Genomic DNA, 23,245 nt, shown 5'->3' with positions numbered 1-23,245 from the left:
TTGAACAAAATGTCTTAATACTCACTGCTTACGCGATGAACATAGTGAAAGTAGGAAAAACATTTGCTCAAGTAAATTGACTTAAAACCATCCGTTTAAAGTGAAAGAAGTTTGGACTTGAATTCATTGGTTCAAGTTTACTATAGTATTTTTTTAATTCTCTCATTTAAGTACTGAGTAAATATTAATATTTAAAATTCTTTTATATAAATATGTTGGGTATTTTATAAAATAAACATTTTTATATACCTACAATAGACAGTGTTCATTTGATTTTAATGATTTTTTAGGCAAATTAAAACCACCATTTTCTTTAGTACTTGCTTATAAGATTACAATCCTATATTCTTAAAGTTAACGTAACTAAAACAAGATATCATAGCAACAGTTATTGATTTATTTAATAAAATTGTCTACGATTATAGATGTTAAGCGAAGATTAGTATTAGTTATAATGTTGTCGAGAAGAGAGAAGCTATTGGTGCAACCGTGGGAAGACCGACGATATCAGGACCATAGATCTAAGGTATTTATCATTTGGTGATGTATGAAACTAGTGGCTTCTTAACTTTTTTGTTGTGTTATCGCCAAATTATGCAAATTTTACATCATTGGTTTGTCTTCATCTTCTTAAATCTTTACCTAAGTGTTTTTTCCTGTGCCTATATGTTATTCTAATCTGTAAGATATAAGTAACAGTAATGTTTAATCTAAATCCGTTGAGAAGTTTTTGCGTGAAAGTAGAATTCATCCTCACATAATTTTAGTAAGATAGGATCGATTAGCGTTTAGGTAAATATAGAATTGAGAAACACTAAGAATTTTAAGAAAATATTAAAATAATCCCTTTTAATTTATATTATTACATAATAGAGGGCGTCGTAGCGCAGCGGCACAAGGGTGTGACTGTAACGCGACGGTTGTGGATTCCATCCCCACTCGAGGAAGTCAAATATTTATTTACGTTTATATTTCAATTTATTCGCTCTGGTGTCGAGGCAAAGCCCGGCGTTGGGTTCCGCTACTCAACACGCGATGTCTGGAGCGTCGAACAGTGGCGAACAAAGTATCTTCTCACTAGGTTCCTTCTGCTTACCCTGCTTTAAGCAGGATTCAGGGTAAAACTGAAAAATAAGTAAATATAATAAATAAACAGGTAAAATCCGCGCTCCCAGCTATCGACGACCGCGCTCCCCCGCCACGACCGCACGTTGCTCTTAAGCTGAAGAAGTGGCAGCGCGAGACCGACCGCAAGGAGCGCGTTGCGAGAGACAATTTTAGTCTTTTACAGCGACTGAATGCCATCATGAAGGTTAATAGACTTGATAACCATTGGGAGAAACCTTTGCCTAAGTAAGTTGCCATATAAAAATGTGATTATTGGTGCAAAAGATTTAGGTTTCCCTACAGAGTAACATCTGTCTAATATTTTTCTTTACACTTCACGCTTTATCCCGCACATAACAGGGTAGGGAATGCTAAGTTTGTTCTCTGATCGGCAGTTTTCACCAGAAGGTGGGCCAGTTCTACGACTCTGACAGTCTCCGACGTCGGTTGTCAGGGCGCCGTGAGAAGGTGCCAGTGCTGCCACCACTCGACACTCCACCTAAGTGCTATGCGTGTGATAGCAGAAGGATAGCAAAGGATAGTTTTGGACTACTTAAAAGTTCAACGTTAAATTGAATACTTGATATATGGCGTTTTGAAAGTTCAACGTAATGAGATTGTTTTAATATGACGTAAGTTAGTCTAATAAACTATCAATTATTAAGAAATAGTAGTATTTAAGGTAATACTGTCACTCTTCGTCTATCATGATTATATAAAATATTAAATATTTTTTATTAGTTTACTAGAATCTACTTTGCAATAAAAAAGTATAAATTAAAAGGTTATTATTTTTTAACAAAATTTTTTATTAAGACAAATTTTATTTTATCCTGTGGACTAAATGTTCGGCGATGGTTGTACATCATATTTTAATTGAATTAACACTGTTCTCTTGATTCTTTACGATTTAAAAGATATAATAAAACATTTTCTGTATAGATAAATTTTGCAAATATAAAATACTATTCAAATACTTACTTTTATTATTAACTATGTCTAAACGAAAGTTTCCTTAAAAGTTGAATCAGTATTTTTTTATTAAGTTCTATTGGAATTTATTAATTAATTTTGGATGTTACCATTTACAAATTAACAACACTCACTCAACTAATGACAAAGAAAACCAAAAATAAATATAAAAAACGCTTTATTCACTAAGAAAAAAAATATGTATTAGAAAGTAAAGTAAATCGCTACGTTATCCATTATTTTATTTATACAAGAACAATAAACGTGACATATAGATAAAAAAAAATCACAATTTAAAAAAAAAAATGAAATAGCGGGTAATAATGGACAGAATTTATTTAATATACTCAAATATATATATAGTTTACAAAGGGCTCAATGTCACAACTCAACTCCCAGTCGATGGAAACATAAATACTATGTTATTTTATAAGCAGTGTACACTCTCGTACGCGGCACTTAAATTTAAAGCTTTCCTCGTCCTTCGTCCATCGTCTGTCAGTGAGTTTCGGGAGGTTTCGGGGATTTCGGGAAACATTGGTGAATGTCGATAGGTTTCGGGTAATGTCGGGAGGTATCGGGTGATTTCAGGATTTTTCGGGTAATATTGGGAAGTTTTGGGGGGATATTGGCAGATTTCGGGATGCGTCTTGTCTCAGAACCGGAAGGCATCGTGATGCGCGGGCGCAGGCTCGAAGGTGAAGCCCTGGTCGGCGGCGGCGGGGACCAGCGTGACGTCCTCCTCCTCGGCGGCGAAGTACTGCTCGATGATGTCATAGGCCATCTTGTATATCTCGACCTTCTCATGCCCCTGCAGCTCCTCGATCTTGTCGATGCCGCCGCACTCCTCGATCATATTGGCGACCTGCTCTGCGTTGTCGCCCGCCATCTTCAGCATGTTGCTCAGCCCGTCGAGCACCACCTGTAATTACACCACCATTGGACAGCATTAGCGGACAGGAATATATATTACTGTTGAGGGAAATGTGTTGTTAATGCTTAAAAATACTAAGTAAATTTTGTATATAATCGTATATAATGCTGTAATAAGTTGCCGTTTTAATTCATAGGTTTTAATTTATAAATGAAAATGTTGAGAGCGGTTTATTAATATGAGCCTTAGTGTCTAATTTAGAGGAAGTCAGTTCTTTGTTTTGTGTTGAATGTCACTATTTTCTTAAAGTATGTTAGGATATAAAGAATCCTTAAAATGACAGAAAAAAATATGATTGTAAAAGATAATAGACAAATTGGTAAAAAACACATTTGAAATTGAAAAAAAAAGCAACAAAGACCTTAAGTTTACAAAAAAGTACACAATGTAAAAAAAAATCATTAAACACCATTACACTCACATTAATAACCTGCGTATCCTTGCAAGCTAACAAATTACAAAACGGCGGTATTACACCGCATTGTATGAGCGCCGCCACCTGCTCGCGAGTGCCGCTGATGCTCAGATTGGAGACCGCCCAGGCCGCCTCCTTCTGCGTCTGGAACTCCCCTTTGCTGAGGTTCTCCACTATTTTGGGTAAGAGTCCAGCGTCGATGACTGCTTGGACTTGTTGTTTGTTGCCCGCTGTTATGTTTGATAGGAACCACACGGCTTCTTTGCAGATTTTCTCTTTCTGTATACGATAAATTAAATAATAGAAAATTTATAATTAATATTGTACTTGGTAAATTCAAGCTATACACAAAATTAATTAATTTCTGTACAAAAATATATATAATGTATTGTAATTTTAAAAATTATTCAATGAAGCCTTAGTGGCTACACCCTGGTACGTGCGGAATATTCACTGAAGTTAAAAGAATATTACCTAATTCTCATTATCTTTATTTCATAGTGGAGCTGTGTTTGACTGTAAACACTTGTTGTAGACCTTATATACTAAAGGGAATAATTTTTTTACATTTCAACACTCTGGTAAGACAAGATGTGGTTTTGAGCTCCACCACTAATTACTTATTGTTTTTTTTATTGCAGCTGACAACTAACACAACTCTCTCTCTGTCTTGACACTAACTCTCTTCCATTTCAGCTCTATTCGAAATAAAGAATGAAATATAAGAAAATAAATAATATTTTCCTAGACTTATACTTTACTAGCGACATGCGGCTTCGCCTGCTTGTAAAATACAATTATTTATTTTTTCATCTGAATTACTTTCCTGATCTGATAACATTATCATTATAATGACAATATCTATACATTCACAGCTAAATTCAATTCAAAAAACATTTTGTACATGAAATTTACTTGTGCAATAAATTGCCTTGATTGCTTCAATTATGACTACGTTCTAACAATATTCACTTATAACATAATTATTATTATATGTATGAGTATATACAAAATCAAATTTAACTTCAAGTTACAATTTTCCCATTTATAAAAAAAATTAAAATGTTTATTTTTTTATTCAAATAACATGAAAACAAAAGTGCCAAACAAATATTGTTGAATTTTAATGAAAATAGTTCAGTAGTTACAACTAATTTTCTAATTCAAATTGTATTTCTCTTTCTGCACAAATATTATATGTGAATGTAGTTATTTATATATTTGTGCATATATCATATTTTATAATGCAATTTTTGTATTAGTGTAACTAAACTGTACAACTTTGAAGTCATTATGATGCAAAAAAAAAATGTCTGAATCCACGCTGATTGCAGGATTTGGGCAATTTATCATTTATATTTCCTCACTCCAGTAAATTCGGACAGAGAGCAGAGATCCTGTTCTCTTAACACTAGGTTTTCCGCCGACTTTGCTATATACAGTATATTGCAATTTGTTTACATTTGGTAAAGAAAATTTCCACACTTAGTAAAGAAAAATACTTTTTTGTCTTGACTGGACTTGATGAGAACGTAGTTTAACAGTTTCCAAGAAACGCGGGTTCAAATCCAGCTTAAGATGGCTATCCATTTTCTAAATAAAGTATTTTTAGTATAGCAGTAGTTTAGTATAGAAGCCAGTTGTGGCACAGGGACACAAAGTGTGCTGCAAAATCAACTGGTTGTGTGCTCAATCCTCACTTGAGAAAATGAAATATTTATTTAAATTTATATTTTCATTCCTTTGTTCTGGTGTCGAGGCAAAGTTCATCCACTTAGCATGCAATGCCTCTAGAATTCGGCGGAAAGTGGGGATTGGGGTGTCTTAACACAAGGTTCCCTCTGCCTTGCATCTTGCTATGTGCGGGATACAGCGTGAAGCTGATGATGTTAACACGTGTATGAATAAGTACGTACGGGATGCGACAGCAGCGAAGGGAAGTGCGAGAGCGCGTCGCAGTTGAGCACCACCTGCGTCTGCTCGTCCGTGCCCGTCACTATGTTGCCCACGGCTCGCAACGCTGCCGTTTGCGTTTTCACCTGAAGAAAGACAAATATTAATTATAATAATAAATTGTCTTTTTTACTGCCAATTGTGGTGCAGGAGCACAAACACGCGTTTGTAAACGCGACAGGTTGTGGGTTCGATTCTCACTCGAGGAATTGAAATACTTCCGATTTTCAATTTCTCTCTGGCAACAAAACAAAACGCGGCAAGAGTTCTGGTTCTCAATACCCAATGCCAGTATGATTCGGCGGAAAGTGGTGAACGGAAGTATTTTAATTAATGAGAATGGAGTGTCTTAACATTAGGTGCCAAGTTTTCGTCTGCCCTCAATGGTAGATGTGGGTTACAGCATAAAAATAAAAAAAAACAGCAAATATTATGTATATAAAAAGTTACCTCCTTGTGTGACAGTAGTGGTATCAATTTAGGCACAATACCAGAGTCTATGACCATTTGTATTTGTTCATTGCCACCGTCCGTCAGATAGCTTATTGCCCAAACTGTGTCTACTAATATCTGAAATTAATATATAAATAATTACATTATTAAAATTAATTAAAAAATGATTTACAAACAAATGTGAACTAAAGACAAGGAAAAAGTCTAAACATGAACAGGAATAAATGATTGAATGAAATATAAATTATATTTTGTCATAAAATTATTGTATGAGACCATATGTAAACTTGAGCCTAGACTAAACCATTGTAAACAAGAATGATCAAACTATTCATAATTGACTGAGCAATTAATGAACATACATACAAAAACAGTTGAATTGATACTCCTCCTTTTTGAAGTTAGTTAAAAACAACAAGAGACATTTTGCAACTGCCAACATGTTAGTTATGAGTGATGAAAATTTGCCAGTTCCCTCACTGTGTTAAAATATAGCTTTGGTACTTTTATTCTATTCAAAAGAAAAAATTACATTTCTTAATTTATTTTTAGAAACTTCCTATACTCTAGAAAAAAATCTATAAAAAATGTATGACTAATCCCTAGTCTTCTTTTTCAACCTTTCAGAGACTTAAATGAGAAGGAACCTAATATTGTATTTTGCCTGTTCAACACAAAGAAATATTTCTTTTTAAATATAAATGCCTAACTAACTAAAACAACTAACAGTTTAATTAAGACAAGAGCAGATTGAAAAACAACACCCACCATTAAAGAAATACTAAAATTAGATCTCCACATACGCTAATAAAATTTGTAGCTCATATTTCTTTATATATATTCAGAGAAATATAATACTATAGCAACAACCTAAGAAGGCCATAAGCCCTCAGAGCATTTTAATACAATAGTGTCCTAAGGGATTCTGTTTCATTGCCTCATACAAAGACCAGTCTTTGGCAATATACAGTATACAAATGCAAAACCAGTTTTTTTGTGATCTTTAAAAATCTGATCTGGTTCTCCCTGGCTACTCCACTAATTGCTAAATATGTAGAATAAACACAGTGTATATTATAAACAAAATATATAATAAAAAAACAGCTTGAAAACAGTAGAAAAAATTTTTGATAAGATAATTTTCGAGATGTTTTGTACCAGAGCAAATGAAGATAATTTAGTTATAATTATTTAGCAGTATTAAATGGAACACAAATATTCCAATTATGGAATATGGGTCAGACGCTGTTCTACTATACCGCAATGGCCTCAAAATAATAAATACTATATTTAATTTTTGATATGAAACACAATATAAATACAATTACAGAAAACAGGCAGTATTGTCATGAACAACAACAACAACTCAAAAAATATTTTATAATCTAATCACTTTGTATAAAAAAATGGTTCAAAATGAGTCATAGTGATTTCTTTGACTGTTTATGTATATTCATACAATTTCACATTAAATAGCTAATAATGTTCATATTAATCATCATCAAATCATCATAATACAACAATTGTCTTTGTATGTAATTAAAATCTTTTCTGTATAAGGTGCTAATACATGTATGATCTTAAATAGTTATATAACTCCATGTTGTACCCCTCATATTGCATGGTAGGCAGAGAGAACCCAGTATTAAGATATGAATGTTACCCTAGTTTCTTCTTTTTTCTTAAGAAAAATGAGAATCTTTTTACTGAGCAACACTGCTGCTACTTATATGAATATAATAATATAGAGATAAACAATTTATAAGTAATTTTGTTTAAATTGTGTCTATAATTACCAAATTATATCAAATATCAATCATAAATTCATAATTTAGATTTCAAGAGTAATTGTAATTAGTAAATATACTTACATTAGTGTCTGTGTGTGTAATGAGCACATTAAGCGCTGGTAAAATTTCTTTAATAGTCTTGACGGGTGGTGGTGGGTCCTTACTTCTACAGAGGTTCACAATCACCCATGTTACATTACGGAGGAACGGGATGGGAATTTCTGGCTTTATAAAACTCAAAAGTGGCTTAACAACCCCCAGTTCTACCACAAAGTCTCGCAATACGGGACCATCTCCGATTATGTTACCGAGGGCCCACACTGCTTGCTCGCAAACGTTCTCATGCGGCGACATGAGCAATGAGAGGAACAGTGGCACAGCTCCCGCGTGAACCACTTTGTTAGTCTGTGCGGATGTTCCTGACGCTATATTCGTGAGGGCCCATGCTGCCTCGAATTGTAACGTCGGGTTGTCCGCCCTCGAAAGGCACTGAACGAGTATAGGTAGTATTCCAGTCTTTATCAAGTCATCTATTGGCGGATTCTTATCTGAGGATAATAACTTTCTACATTGCTGCACGGCTGAAAGTTGGTCTTCAGGGTTTTCCACATTAGCGGCCTTCATCACCAACTCTTGGAGGTCTGTCGTGGCCAAGGCCCTGTCTGCGTCATCTTCATCTGTAGAATAACTAACGGGCACATTGCGTCGTTTTTGTAGAGTTTCTTCCCGTTTATTCTTTCTCAGCTCGACTGTCACTTCGTTCCTCCGCCTGCGCATTTCCTAAAATAAACCATCCAAGCCCATTATCAAAACAAATCAACATTTTTATAGCATCAAATGCGTACGAATAGCTTTTATTTATATACTCACATCGACATCTTTGCCTGTATTCTTGAAAACATGCATGCGGTGTTTCATTTGGTCAGTCGCCATTTTATTGTCGCGATCGTGGTGGCCAAACGTTTATACGTAATACACAATGAAATAAAGAAATTGTTTAAAAGAATAATGCAATTAACTAATCGGACATGTTTCAACACCAACGGCACTATATGCGTTGCTGATTCATTAACCTCCACAGAATATTCTACAACGAAACGGTACGTTTTCTTCCCACCTTCTTGGATTCTTTCTTTTTTAATGGCATAGGCTATATAGAATAAAGGCTTTTCCTTTTTTGTTTTTAGTGTTTGTCTATGGTTGCTTACAGATTAAAAAGAGATAAGATATTAGTGTAAGTAAAAACTGGTTATCTGTTATTGTATAATACGTATTGTCAATAATATTGTGTGTGGGTACCACCACTTTATATTATCGACGCTGTTATTGTCAATAATGTAGCTGTAGCTCCACGCTGTATGCCGCACACAGCAGGGTAGGCAGAGGGAACTTAGTATTAAGACGCTCATTTTCCACGAATCCGAATTCTGGTAGCCGATACAGAGCAAAGTGAAAATAATAAATATTTCATTTCCTCGAGCAGGAATAGAACCCACAACCTGTCGCGTTTACAGATTCACACTTTGTGCCCCTGGGCTACGAATGGTATTTGTTTTAGTCTTTGATCAACAACATTATTTTTAATTTATACGATTATTATTTTTTTAATATTGTGTAGTTGTGTAATATTATAAATTTAAAAATTATAAATCACAATAATTAAACTGTACCGTATCGTACCGTGTTTTTAATTACCGGTACCAATAATAAAATATTACTTAAAATTTTTGTAACTGGCAATTCATTCGTACAACGGTCAACACTTATTCGCTGCGCGAGATTGCGTATCGATCAAATAATTGCCGGAAAAAAGCAATCTGCAGGCGTTTGCATTTTAAACTTGTATTCATCTCTTAATAATAAAATATTACTAAAATTATCCACGATGACGGTTTTAACAAAGCCCAGTGCTATAATAAAAAAGCCAGAGATAACAAATACGCCTTTAGTCGAGAAAGGCGTTAATGATGAGGTGAGTATTATTTAAAACAAAACTATTTTGATTTAATTAATATTTAAATGCGCCTTTTAAATTTTGTATTATTTAACTATTTGTTTGTTAATATTATCAGTTTATGTATTTATTATATTTAAATTCTAATACGCAGTAGATATCCGTATAGGAATAAAATCAATATTGTCAACAAAATTTACTGGGCTGTTCTACAGCTGCGCAGATTTATTATTGATGGAAATAAAGATGGTGCAGGCATTAAAATATATAAATACTTCAATGGAATCTAAAAATGGCTTGGGAATATGATAATAAAAAAAAATATAATAATTTCTTGCTATTACTTGTTTTCGTAAACATGCAATCAGTAATTGTGCGCACTGGTGTATGCGTTTGATGGTTTTGTTATCTTTTCCTCATTTATATTTAATACTACTTGAAATATAATTTGAGTACATTCTATAACATTTAATATTTATCATGCATAACATATAATTATACATACACCCATTAGTTGCATAATGTAACACTCATTCTATTTCTTTTTATAATACATAAGATATTGGTTGTAAATTTGTTATAATATCAATATTATAAATGCTTTTAAATGTTAAAATTAAAAGGGCATCATATTTAATTTAGGAAAAGATTGAAATACATGCAGCAGAGTTTCCAAAGAGATCCTCAAGGGGGATGGTATGTCTGTCCCTCACAGCTTTCTTGCTGGCCATCGTGGGATTCTCAACAGGCCTGGTCCTGTGCAAGCACATGCTGAGGACTACTAACCGTCGCTACCAGGGATTCTGCTCTATTGTCATTCCTAATGATATAAGAGAGGTATGCTAATGATCATTCTAAATTTGTATAGTTTATTTTATATCTTTCTAAAAAGTAAGAGGAGGCAGTGAGAAACTACTGTTAAAACACAATGTTCTCTAAGTTCTTTACATTATTTGAGAATAAACAAATAAACTATCTAATAAAATATCTAAAATATGCACAAAGTGTAACTGTAAACTTGACTGGGTGTGGGTTCAATCTCCACTCGAGGAAATAAAATATTATTTAAAATTTATATTTTCATTTCTTTGCTCTGGTGATGAGGCAAAATTTTTGCCTTTCAACATGCAATGCCTCCAGAATTCAGTGGAAAGAAGGGAACAAAGTGTCACACTAGGTTCCTTCTGCCTTCCCTGCTGTGTGCAGGATGCAGCGTGAAGCTGATTTATTTAATGCATTAAATCTTCTTGTTTGCCACTCATTCCACAAATAGGATGTGAATAATTTCTCATTGCTGCCGAGATAACTTTGAGTTATTATTAAATTGGCTCACAGTTAACAAGTTAATATTTATAGTTGGAATTTCCATAAGGTATTAAATTTAATATTGTAAGATATACAGTATTGTACTTTGTGGTGGTTATGGGTTTCATTCACTTTAAAGAGAATGTTTATACTTCAAACATTTTATTTTTTTTATAGTGTTATATTGAATGAAATTAGCCTATCTATGCTAATATTATTAAGTTGAAGAGTTAGTTTGGTTATATCCTCTAATCTCGGGAACTTTTAGTTGAATCAATTCAACTAATAGTTCCCGAGATTCATTATTTCGAGTAACTTTGATGACAGGAGAGGATGTGATATATTACTTCATATGCAACTTTAAGTTATCATCTTTTCAAGATATGTAAGATTACGTTTTTTTACTTTGGAATACCAGCAGTTTATTTTATTAATACTTTATCTCGACTTGAAATAAGATTAACTCTATACAATTATCGTCGTTTAAAAAGTTTAATAGGTAATTACATAATGACTATAAACACGACGACTCTGGGTTCGATTCCCACTCGCGGGGAATGAAAGATTTAATGCTTTCATTTCATGCTTTTAATGCTCTAGTAAAGCAAATCGCGGCGTTGATTTGCGCTACGCAATACCTCGAAAATTTGACAATAAGGGGGGAACAGAAGTGTATTAATGGGGAGCAGAGTGTCTTAACGCTAGGTTCCCTTTGTCTACTCATCTATGTGCGGGATACATACAGTGTGAAGCTAAAAAATAAATATCATTATACTATATTATTAAAAATAATATCATTATACTAAATTATTAAAAACAATTTCAGCTTGAGAACAACCATGTGGAACCCCATTTCCGTGTTCTCCCACTCCAATGGTCCCACGACGTGGAGGTGATTGCCACGGGCGACGAGGACTCGAGCGATGAGTTCGTGAATGCCCTACGCGAGGAGTTAGATATAGGTGACATGGTGGAGAAGATATCTGTTCTGAATAATGGACATCGGGTGGATTTTGTACACGATTTCAATGATAATACTACTTGTGAGTATAAATTGTATACTAGCGACACGCGACTTTGTCCGCTTGATGGTGATGTAACTTTTTTATTTATGATGTGATCGAAATAAGACCAATCAACTAAATGTTGAGGGAACTTAACCACAATACAATAGTGTGAACACTATTTAAAATGATTAAGCCTTTTCTGAGAGAAGCATTCACAAACGCACAGGCACACAAACAAATTAAAAATTGTTTTGATTGATGAATACCTCTAATAATATTCTTTCTTATGTTTGCACCATGTACAGATACCAATCAATTATATTTTTATTATATGTATAGATGATAATAAAATTGTTTTGCTTTGGGTATAGTGAAAATCTGGTGTAAAAGTATTCTATACTTCAATTTTCGTTTCCTACTCATTGTTTAGTGAATGTATTATTGGTTGAACTTCATTTTATCAGAGCAGGGTGGAGTAATAAATGTTCCAATTTTATTTACAATCACTATATAAGAATATTTATAAGATGCACAATTGAGAAAAATAAAGTAAACTCAAGAAGCTTGAAGTCTAAATTATAAGCCTTTAAACATTATTTTATAATGAATTATGGCAATTCATATATTACCAGGCAAAAGCGCGGTATTGAAACGAAAGTGTCTATATGGGGAATGGAGTGTCTTAACACGAGGTTCCCTCTGCCTACCTTGCTATGTATTGGATATTACAGCGTGAAGCTAAAAAAATATATTAATCGATATATAACGTTCATATAACGTTCATAAAAGTATAGGTGGTGGAGTTATGATATACGCTAAGCAGGTGTACCATGCACAACTGAGGAGCGAGTTCTCACGGGTGGGTGTTGAATTAGTTTGGATAACAATAGGTGCGCGCGGTTTTGGTATTACTCAGCGACGAGCTGTCCACTTAGGAGTAGTTTATGTACCTGGAGACATGCAGCATTCTCAGAGATTAGCTTTAGTGTTGGATTCTTTGAATGCCGTAATGCAAGCTCATCCTGATGATCATGTCATATTATTGGGCGACTTCAATATGCCCAATATACAATGGGATTCACGAGGAGGGCCAACTTGTGCAAAAGAAGGCACCAATGAAACATTTAATACTGCTGTTACTTTCTTGAATGCATTACAGTTTCATGGACTCCTGCAACTCAATAAATATTCCAATTTCAGTGGAAATATTTTAGATTTAGTTATAGCTAATACTAACTTAAATATATCAATTTCAACCGATCCTTTACTAAGTGAAGATAAATATCACCCGGCATTAGAAATTGACAGTATTGAGATTTTTACAGCCGAAGTTCGTCTTGGAAAGTTTATAAAATATTTATTTCAGAAAGCAGACTATGATCGTATAAAGAAGGAACTTTCTTTAATTAATTGGAATATTATTTTTCAAAATAAATCAGTAGATGAATCTTTAAATTGTTTTTACGAAATTTTATATAAATTAATTAATGATTTCGTGCCTAAGCATGCCGTGGGAGGTAGACACAATTATCCTGTTTGGTACTCTAGGGCTTTAATAAATGTTATTAGGGAAAAATATAAAATACACCATAAATGGAAAGTATATGGTAATTTATTGGACTATGATGAATTTAAACTTTTGAGGGATAAGCAAAAGCAGATGCAAAAAACATGCTTTAAGCGTTACATACTTTACATTCAGGATCATATATTGAAATCACCGGAAGTTTTGCACACGTATGTTAGGTCGAAACGTAAGAAAGCATCGAATTATCCCAGCATCTTGTATTACGACAACGAAATCTATGACGACGAACTAAAAATCTGTCAAGGTTTCAATAAATATTTTAAAAGTGTCTTTATTGATTCCACGCTAAATTATACCGAACAAAGTTATAATGTTTCCTCCTTTTCAGACGAAAATTTATATATGATTAGGCTTACAGAGACAGAAATTCTGAAGGTATTTGAATCGCTTAATATACGAAAAGGTCCTGGTAGTGATAATATACCTTCAGTATTTTTCAAAAACTGTGCTAAAGAGGTTGCTTTTCCTTTAATGCTTTTATATAATAAATCACTGAGTGAAGGTATTTTCCCATCTAAATGGAAAGAAGCACACATCATACCTATACATAAAAAAGGATCCGAAACTTTAATTATAAACTATCGTCCTATATCTATTTTGAATATATTGGGTAAAGTGCTAGAAAAACTAATATATACTAAATTGTATTCTGTTCTCAGCAGAGCCATACCTAATAATCAACATGGATTTATGAAAAGGCGATCAACTAATTCTAATCTGATTGGGTTTACAAGTGACATTTTGAAATACATGGACGAGGGATATCAGGTTGACGTAATTTATACAGATTTCGAGAAAGCGTTTGACCGCGTGGACCATGTTATCCTTATGAAAAAACTATATGCCTTAGGTATACGAGGAGATTTATTTCGTTGGATGAAGTCTTATATATCTAATAGAAAGCAAGCTGTTAGATTGGGGGGGTCTCGATCTGATTACGTCTGTATCACTTCTGGAGTACCCCAAGGCTCACATCTAGGACCACTGCTATATAATATATATCTTTTTGATATAAGAGATTGCTTTAAGCATTCTAAGTTTTCAATGTTTGCAGACGATAAGAAGGTGTACATGAAAGTGAACAGCATTACAGACTGCTTATTGATCCAAAGCGACTTAGATAGGTTAAGTCAATATTATAGAAACAATAGGATTACTGTCAATGTCGAAAAATGCAGTCAAATTACTTTTACACGAAAAAACACTTTAATCGATCATGCCTATATTATTAATAACTCTCCGATTAACAAAACTCATTTCGTTCGTGATTTAGGTATTTTATTGGATAGCAAATTGCAAATGAATGAACATATTAATTACATTACGAATAAAGCTTACAAATATTTAGGTTTTGTTATTCGTTCATGTAAACCCTTCAAAAACATTAATTGTATAAAGAGTGTTTATTTTGCGCTTGTAAGAAGCATATTAGAGTATGGTAGTTGTATCTGGAATCCTCAGTTTGCTAAATATATAAATGCTATTGAAGCTATACAAGTAAAGTTTATTAAACACCTGAACTTTAAAATATATAGGAATTTTGGGACGTATGAGGAAAGCTGTAAACACTTTCATATTGCTTCGCTAAGTGATCGTCGTGAATTATTGGACTTGATTATAATTTATAATATTCTGTCAGGCAGCATTGATTCACCCGAATTGCTTTCATGTCTAAATATCAACGTACCTATAAAAAGAACTAGAATAGCCCAGTCTAATCTATTTTATGTACCTACATCACATACTAAATACGCGGATAACTCTTTTTTCTCTCGTGTACCATTATTATACAATAAAAAGTATGCTCATATTGATCTCTTCCATTTATCTGCAGATTCTTGTAGAAACCAAATTAAACGGTTTCAATCTACATAATTGCTTATTGTTATACACACACACATATACATACACACACATACATACACACATAGATACACACACAACACACACACACTAATGGGGCATTTTATCTTATTATTATTATTTTTTTTTATTATTTTTGGTATATATTATTACTTTTTGTTTGGTTTTGTTTGGTTATTTCTTTTTTTATTTAAATATTTAAATATGTATCTTTTTTTTTTTCTAATAATATGTTTAAATTTGTGTAGCTCTGTACTGTACTTAGATAATATTTATAAGTAGAAAACTATAATTGGCTTTATTTTTTTGTATAAGTTTTTTTTTTTATAAGTAGTTATTAATATGCTGTTGTTTTCTGTAAAATAAAATAAAAAATAAATAAATAAATAAATAACCTGGCACTAATTATAGTCTACTTACTGCTTAAAGGGGTCATGGTCATTATTCATGTTTTCTAATGAAAGTATTTTTCTTTTTTAAATGTAGCATTACATACAGTATACAAAGAATCACAAAAGAAAGAGCGATTTTATCTTAATATTTATTACAAAATTATAAATACATAAATATTATTTCCAGCCATAATCGATATCACGCGTTGTTTCGTAATGGACCTGGCACCATCTCTGGTCCTCACTCCAATAGAACTGGGCGAAGAACTACAACGTGGTGCTGCCTTTGATGTTTCTCGTGTTCGTACTGAACTGCGCGCGTCGTTAAACCCCGTGAACACGCAGGGTACGGATTTAGGGTCGCGGTGTGTGTCCCGCCCCGTGTACAGATTGTATAGCGATGACGGGCCTATTGGTAAGTTTAATAATCGACTGCGTTAATATAATCTTTTTTATTTAATACAAATTTGGTAAGAAGTGCTGTTGAAACTTTTTTTGAATATTAAAAATTGAAGCTTTGAATTTGGACCAAATGTGATTGATATTGTGGTTTTTTTGTTATATTATATGAATTAAACATTAATTATGTAAATAGAGACTATGAAGAGAGTGGATGAGAAACCATACAGTTCGCTTAACAAGACAAGAAGTTTCTAGTATGAGATTTTTTTTACCCCACGTCCATTACTTTTACATATAACAATAAATAATAATATCATTGAGACACCATTTTTTTTGTGTCACTGTGTACCCCCGCATATTGTAGTGTAGAAATAGAGTCTACTCTACAATAAGACGCTCCATTCCTTCAATTTCTACCTAACGTTCGTAATTTTAGATATACGATGTTGATAGTGGATAGTGGTAGCAGGTCAGCTTCTACTTAATAATAATTTTCCCCTAAGTGAGGATCGGAGTCACAATAATCGTATTAACAGCCAGATGCTGTCCAACCATGCCACAATTATCCTTATGATTGAATAAAATAATCAGAAAAAGAACTAAAATCTTTTTAATAATTATATTTTATTATTCCAGTCCGTAAACGGTCAGTGGACGAGCCCCCCCACGACTATGTCCAGTTCGCGGGAAGACATGTCCAAGAGATACGTATTGGCAATCTCGCTGATATAATTGAAAACGAGCGTACGTCACGTTAAGTGACAATTTGTGGGATGGGTGTGTATTTTGCTCCTTGTACCATTGCTTAAAAATAGAAGCCCAAAAATTCTTGATGATTCTATAGCGACCCTATATGTAACTTAAACAATATTATAGTAACCCTATCGTAAGCTTGAAAAACCTACTTAAAATAACTTTTCGTAATTCCATATTAATCCAATTATATCAAAATATATAATATTATCGAATCTATTGAAACATTGAAAATTAAAGTTTTAACCAATTCAATAAATCAGTTATTTATGGAAATTTTGTTCAATCGGGTAAGCTGTTTTTTTGAGATTGGCGTGCATGGTCGCAGTAACGTGGGAAAAATCACTGTTCTGTGCAATGTAATTCTCATATATTTTTAATGTACAAACAGTGATCAGTTACATTTTTATTATTTGTATAGACTATTAAAAAAAAAAAACACTTCTCTATGGTACAAGGATGGGCGATTTTTAATATACAGGTAAGAATTTTGGGCAAATAAAATGCCGTTATATCTAAAAACCATCTTATAGTATAGTGTCCTTGTAGTGATTTGTATTATGGCACTATAAATTTTGATAAATATTCGTCTATTCATAAGGCAGGTGTGGATTCGATTCCCGTAAGACTTTAATGTGTAACATTTCCTGAGTAAAATGTATTTAATTTTATGAAGAAAGACTTTTTAAATATAATCAAAGTACACATAATCTTTGTGAGTGCTAATAGTTTAATTATATATTTTTTAAAAATAATGCTTGCTAAATCACAGATTTAAAAAGAATCCACAGATTAAAAACATATAGTCAGACAGTGTATGTATGAATGGACATGACAAGAGAAAGATTTACAGGAAAGCAGAATAAACATTCATCTTGCTCTTAAAAAATAATAATATACATTTATATATATTAGTATAGACTAATATATTTATAATTTTATTTCAGTTGACCCTTAATTCCGTTTTCCTGTAAATCTTGTCCTTTGACATGTCTGTTTATATGATGGTCCCTGTATAAATATTTTATTACCTTTGCTTAAAAAATAATTTCAAAATGCTTTCTAATAATAAAATATGATGTATGTAGAAATAATATAGATTAAAAAAAATACTCATTTTGTGCCATTTCATGCATTTTTAAAAAGCACCAAAAAAGGTTGTTTAGTTCCTTACAATGTGATTGTTTTGCAATTTATTGACATTTTAAGTTTCATCATAACTAATTTCTAATTCAATCTATAATTTACTTTTTTAAAATTAAAAGTGTTACATTCTTCTAATTTCCCTTTCTATAAATATAAGATATTTTTTCCCATGTTGTAACTAAAGTACATATTACATTTATTATAACGCACATTTACTCATGTATAGAATTATAGTAATATTAAAATTTCAGGACAAAGTCCTAGTAATTTTATTTTAATATTTAGTTTAATTCGATTTTCAATTCTCGATTAATATCAATTGTATCAATTAAAGTTATTATTATTATCGTTTTGTGAACGTCACCTATGTGAATGGTGATGTGATATTTTAATTATAAGATATTGGTTCTAAAGTGATTCGTAATATTTTAAATCTAGATTTAGTTTTAAGAATATTCCTAAAATTATGTGATTGTTTTTTTTTAAATAAGTAAGAATTGTAATTAATTTTAATAAAACACTTTGTCCATAAAGTGAAAAGTTTCTGCCATTTTGAAGAAACAAAGCAGGTGTTGTATTAAAATAAAATAATCAACTTTTTTTTTCAATATCTTGTCGTGATATATTTTTATTATTCTAAATTATAACAATTTTAAAGTGATGTGTTATATATTAAATTTGTTTTATCAAAGTTATTTTATTTGTTGCATAAATAAACAAAATCTGTGCTTAGGACGCCATTATGTCTCATTTTTTATCATTCACTCACTGTATTAGCGTCTGTCCTATAATATGTACCGCCTATGTGAGAAACCACTGTTTAGTTTAAATTTTAGTCACTAATAAAATATCTGTGTAATCAGTAATGGCTGTTTTATTTTATATCGTTTGTTTTACTTTGAAATTGGTTGTTGATAAATAAAAAATGAGGTAGTTTTTTCATGTATTGTTTTATTGTTTAGATTTTTAATTATATAAAATCATTTTACAATGAATGAATGAAATGAATTAATGATTTTTTGTAAGATAAAAAGAAAACAAATAAAAATAAAATTTACAAATTGGTTGGCTGTTGTTGTTGGCATTTGGATCATGAAATAAAAAAAAATGTCAACAATTATTGAGCTATAAGAAGTAAATCTATTAAGAAAACAATTATTTCATTATGAGCCTTTACTCATTAAAAACCTGGACGTACATGTGAATGTAATAAAGTAAAGAACGTTATTGTAATAATAACAAAAACCTAGCGAATATTAATATAAATAATGAAAACTTTGTTGACTTGCGAACTTGGCTTGTTTCTGTCAAAATTTGACATATTTTGTTTTTTTTTCTTATTCCATACAAGTTCGGGTAACATGTTAATAAGGTCTATACAAAATACATGACATTGTATCAAAGAATGCAAAATATATGTCGTGTAATAATAAATAAACTGAAATAAATTTGTGTACGGTCGATTGTATAGTCCATTGTGTTGCACAAAACTTGGCAGAATATACGAGAACATAGTCCTTTCTTCCGCAGTTCCATTTTTGAATTTTATAGAACGCGCGCCATCGCCGTCCGTTAGGCGCCATTGCCGTGCATGTATTGTGCAAATGAAAGGCCATTCTTCGATATTTTCACGTGGAAATTTTCTGATATATAGTAGTTATATTATTTCTTTTTTATTATTTGTCGTTGCGGTGTATGTTTTTTTGTTATATTGTTATAAAATGTGAGCGTGAATTTAATTTTTGAAACATATTTTTAAGGCCGCCGTGGTGCAGTGGCACAAGCGTGCGACTGTAAACGCGACGGTTGTGGGTTAGATTCTCACTCGAGGGAATGAAATATTTTTCAATTTCTCGTTCTTGTAACTAGGCAAAGCGAGGCTACGTTGAACTCGCAAGAGTAAACCACCTAGAGTTTATACCAATAAATAGCCGAATAAAGAGAAGAGGAAGAGTTGAAATGAGCTCGCTCAGTTCTATACTCTTTGTTGGTCCAAACGTAAAGGTTTTTAAAAGGAGTCCGTTCCACCAAAGGATTACCCGTTCATTTCTCTGCGCTGCGTTCAGTTACTAAAAAAATAGCCATTCAACACAATGTCTCGCCTTTGGGCGAAATGTAGAAAATGGAGTGTCTTGACAATAATATATCTACTATGCCATTCGAGATAAAACGTGAACGTTGAGCCACTTAAAAAAACACAAATATCCCAATAATTATTCATTACTTTTAAATCCCAGCGGTAATATATTAAATTTGATGTTTGTTATAATTTAATCACATTATTATTATGTTACAACGATAAACATTAATTTAGTAGGATTTCATCAGATAATTTTGTATTACACATACATACATATTGTACGTATAGTGCGGTGGAAGAGTCGTGGCCGCCCTGAAGTTGGCTGTAGATAGCTACGCTGACTTGATTTTCAGATTAATCTTACTTTTGATTATTTTCTTCTCAAGTGGACAGTGAGCAAAAGTTTAGAAAGCCTATGTTTATAGCGGCCACAATTTGTCGGCCGTACTATAAGTGTACATATAGATACCTATGTAGGTACACGTACGTACAGCGGCCGCAGTCAATTAACGCGATCAATTATTATTAATCCAGAATTATCCTTCCTTTCCTGATGTTTGGTTATAATCATATCTGCTTATATTTACATTGTAGTGTTGTGACACTAAAATTATGTATTGAGTTTAAAACTTTAAATTTGTCATAATAAATTTAGTATTCATTAGTATTAACTTAAGAAAAAAAAAAAAAATTTACCTGTATCATTGTCGGTTGTCGTGGCCCATCGTAATCTGTAAACGAGACGAATGTAAGTTTAATTTCCACTTGGGGTAAGCAATAGTGGCGATTGAACATGGGCGTAGAAATAGGGGGGTCCGTATCCAAGAATATTCTAGTGCCCACTTTAAAAATTTGAGCAACAATAACTTTGACCCAAAAAATAACAAAAATAACAAAACTAAAGTCTCCCGCCCATAAAATATTTCTAGATACGCCATATATATGGGATTGAACCCACAAACTTCCCGTGTAGAGTCACACGCTCGTGCCACTGGGCCACAACGGCCTCAATATTCGAATATTTAGATGTTATTCCAGAATTCAAACATAAACAGCGTATATATTGTCACAACACAAATTATACCAAACAGTTTTAGATATATCCATCCGCCATCGGATCCCAGTGCTTGTATTAAGATATGCTAATGTTATTAGGTTGGCGAATGAAGCGTTATCTCGCGTTTTGCGATGTTTTCCTTTAAACATCCATTGTATCGGAGATCTGTAGATATGGGATTCATGATCATTAGCTAAATACTCGGTTCTTATCCAGTGTTGGGGCTTTTAATGAAAATCCAGACGACGATGCTGGTCCTAAATAGGTTTTTAATGAACTTTCTATTTTACTTTTAGTTGAGTTTAAAGGGAAATTTCTTTATGTTTTGTATTCTTTTAATTCACGCTGTATAGACATTAGGCAGAGGGAATTTAGTGTTAAGACATTACCAAGTTTCCGCCAAATTTTCCAGATATTGTGTGTTGAGTGGCGGACAGACGCTTTTCTTACTCACCCAGCAGAGAATACTTTTCGGGCAACGTAGAATAAACTTTGTGACAAAATACTCCCCCGATATCAGAAATTATCATAATAGAAACAATAAGAAACCACTGAATATTTGATAAATTCGCGCCTCCCTCTAAACACGTAATGGCCGTTGTTCGAATATATCTTAGGAAAGTTTTAATGACTGTATTTCCGATTTAAGGGGTACCATAGGATAGGATTAGGGTATGTAAATTGTGTACCCCCGTACCCTCGGGACTCGGGAAGGGGTCTTGAGCTTTATGTCTCAAAGATAAGTCCGATTTGCGAAACGATTCAATAATTTTGAACGTTTCATGTTTAATTTTAATAGTGTTATAAAATTATGTTTCTTAGATTTTGTTATTGGATTTCATTCGGAGGAGTAAAATATTTTCGTTTGTAACAAAACAAAACGCGGCGTTGAGTTCTGTCAATGAACATACAATATCTCGAGAGTTGCGGGAAAAGTGGGAAATTGACAGTTTTAACACTGGTTCCTCTGCCTACCCTGCTATACTCATGTGGAATGCAGCGTGATGCAAAAAAGTTTTGTCAATTTGTCTTGAAAAAGTTATTAAACACGATTCAGGTTACACGAAAGTTCTTAAAAGTTCTTTGCCTTTAAGGTTTGAATAGGCTAGGCTAGATAAGCTTCGAAGGTAGTTTATTATAATATTAATATTAAAATGCAAAGCTTGTCTTCGATTTTTATGTGTGACGAAATTTCATGAGATAGTCTTGATGCGTCTGTAGCGCAGTTGAATAGTGTGTTTACACGTAATAGTAGTGGGTTCGATCCCATTCGGTAAGAAGCTTATATTTAATATTTTCATTTTTACTACCTTTTAAGCACTCATTGTTAAATGTGAATAGTGAGTAATTGTAAGTAATTGAGAAACAGTCTTTTCAGAAGTCAGAAATGAAAATAATACATTCGTCAAGTCGGAATCGAACCTACAACCATTCGTACCGCTGTGCCACGACAACCTTTGCTCTTATTACAGTTTTATTATATCTTATAACTGTATAATAATTTCACACTAACCGCTACGTTAATTTAATTTACAATTGAAGACAAAACCTCGGGCGTCGTAGATGAGGAAGCATAAAAATTATTTATACGACGCCCGCGCTTTGTTGCGGGGTCGCGGCCGGCGGCCATCTTGCGTTTGTTATTTTTTTTTAATGTTATTACAGTACGTACGCTGCAAAATATGTGAAATATTCAGCCATATTGTTAAATGTTTTTGTAAAGTTGAATTATTATTATTTTTTTTAATGTTTTAATATTTTGTTTGCAAATTTTAGAGTAGCGAGGCTGGAATAAGCACCTCATACTATATGGTAAAGAAATGTGTACCTAGTCGTATAATTTTAAATGTGTGAACAATAAATCAAACTTCAATGCTTTAAAAAATATTTTTTAAAGTTTTTTTTAAGAAATACAAGATTAACGAGATAGGAGGAACCTGATGGTAGGTGATTACAGCCGCCCACGACCCGTACCTGTGTAACACCAGACGAGCTGCACGTTACGCTGCTACTGCTGCAGGTAGGCCATTGCAGAATAGTGTGGAGAGTGGCATGAAATTAGTACAAGAGAGGC

General features: G+C 32.8%; 3 protein-coding genes across 3 annotated transcripts; 2 read left to right on the top strand and 1 right to left on the bottom strand.

The window, feature by feature from the left end:
* Positions 1 to 339: 339 nt before the first annotated feature.
* Positions 340 to 1,357, top strand: LOC146541105 (uncharacterized protein CFAP97D2). Its single transcript, XM_085195833.1, has 2 exons — positions 340 to 526; positions 1,157 to 1,357. Exons 1-2 carry the CDS (start codon positions 455 to 457, stop codon positions 1,355 to 1,357), a joined length of 273 nt encoding a protein of 90 aa, XP_085051959.1. The 5' UTR covers positions 340 to 454.
* Positions 1,358 to 2,240: 883 nt separating this feature from the next.
* On the bottom strand, positions 2,241 to 8,767 carry Kap-alpha3 (karyopherin alpha3). The gene is made up of 6 exons (XM_085203258.1): positions 8,495 to 8,767; positions 7,706 to 8,404; positions 5,832 to 5,951; positions 5,345 to 5,467; positions 3,435 to 3,707; positions 2,241 to 3,001 (listed from the first exon to the last, which is right to left on the bottom strand). Exons 1-6 carry the CDS (start codon positions 8,555 to 8,557, stop codon positions 2,735 to 2,737), a joined length of 1,545 nt encoding a protein of 514 aa, XP_085059384.1. The 5' UTR covers positions 8,558 to 8,767; the 3' UTR covers positions 2,241 to 2,734.
* Positions 8,768 to 9,373: 606 nt separating this feature from the next.
* LOC146541103 (uncharacterized) lies at positions 9,374 to 18,900 on the top strand. The gene is made up of 5 exons (XM_085196028.1): positions 9,374 to 9,596; positions 10,221 to 10,415; positions 11,710 to 11,926; positions 15,921 to 16,148; positions 16,772 to 18,900. The coding sequence occupies exons 1-5, from the start codon at positions 9,510 to 9,512 to the stop codon at positions 16,891 to 16,893; spliced, it is 849 nt and encodes a 282-aa protein (XP_085052154.1). The 5' UTR covers positions 9,374 to 9,509; the 3' UTR covers positions 16,894 to 18,900.
* The last annotated feature ends 4,345 nt before the right edge of the window (positions 18,901 to 23,245 follow it).

The sequence above is a fragment of the Heliconius melpomene genome, chromosome 1, assembly GCF_056956725.1.
Source record: "Heliconius melpomene rosina isolate 202511_hmr_F chromosome 1, ASM5695672v1, whole genome shotgun sequence".
Taxonomy (NCBI): domain Eukaryota; kingdom Metazoa; phylum Arthropoda; class Insecta; order Lepidoptera; family Nymphalidae; genus Heliconius; species Heliconius melpomene.
Note: the sequence above shows the minus strand (reverse complement) of the source record. Positions and strands in the feature narration are given on the sequence as shown.

What these genes read in the sequence shown, in the direction of transcription:
- Kap-alpha3 (XM_085203258.1), bottom strand. Translation starts at nt 8,557, where the DNA reads ATGGCGACTGACCAAATGAAACACCGCATGCATGTTTTCAAGAATACA. An exon ending in ATACAGGCAAAGATGTCGAT is followed by an intron (nt 8,405 to 8,494) that starts GTGAGTATATAA and finishes GGTTTATTTTAG; the next exon opens with GAAATGCGCAGGCGGAGGAA. An exon ending in CTTCGCTGCTGTCGCATCCC is followed by an intron (nt 3,708 to 5,344) that starts GTACGTACTTAT and finishes TATCGTATACAG; the next exon opens with AAAGAGAAAATCTGCAAAGA.
- LOC146541103 (XM_085196028.1), top strand. Translation starts at nt 9,510, where the DNA reads ATGACGGTTTTAACAAAGCCCAGTGCTATAATAAAAAAGCCAGAGATA. An exon ending in TTTCAATGATAATACTACTT is followed by an intron (nt 11,927 to 15,920) that starts GTGAGTATAAAT and finishes TATTATTTCCAG; the next exon opens with CCATAATCGATATCACGCGT. An exon ending in TAGCGATGACGGGCCTATTG is followed by an intron (nt 16,149 to 16,771) that starts GTAAGTTTAATA and finishes TTATTATTCCAG; the next exon opens with TCCGTAAACGGTCAGTGGAC.
- LOC146541105 (XM_085195833.1), top strand. Translation starts at nt 455, where the DNA reads ATGTTGTCGAGAAGAGAGAAGCTATTGGTGCAACCGTGGGAAGACCGA. An exon ending in ATCAGGACCATAGATCTAAG is followed by an intron (nt 527 to 1,156) that starts GTATTTATCATT and finishes ATAAATAAACAG; the next exon opens with GTAAAATCCGCGCTCCCAGC.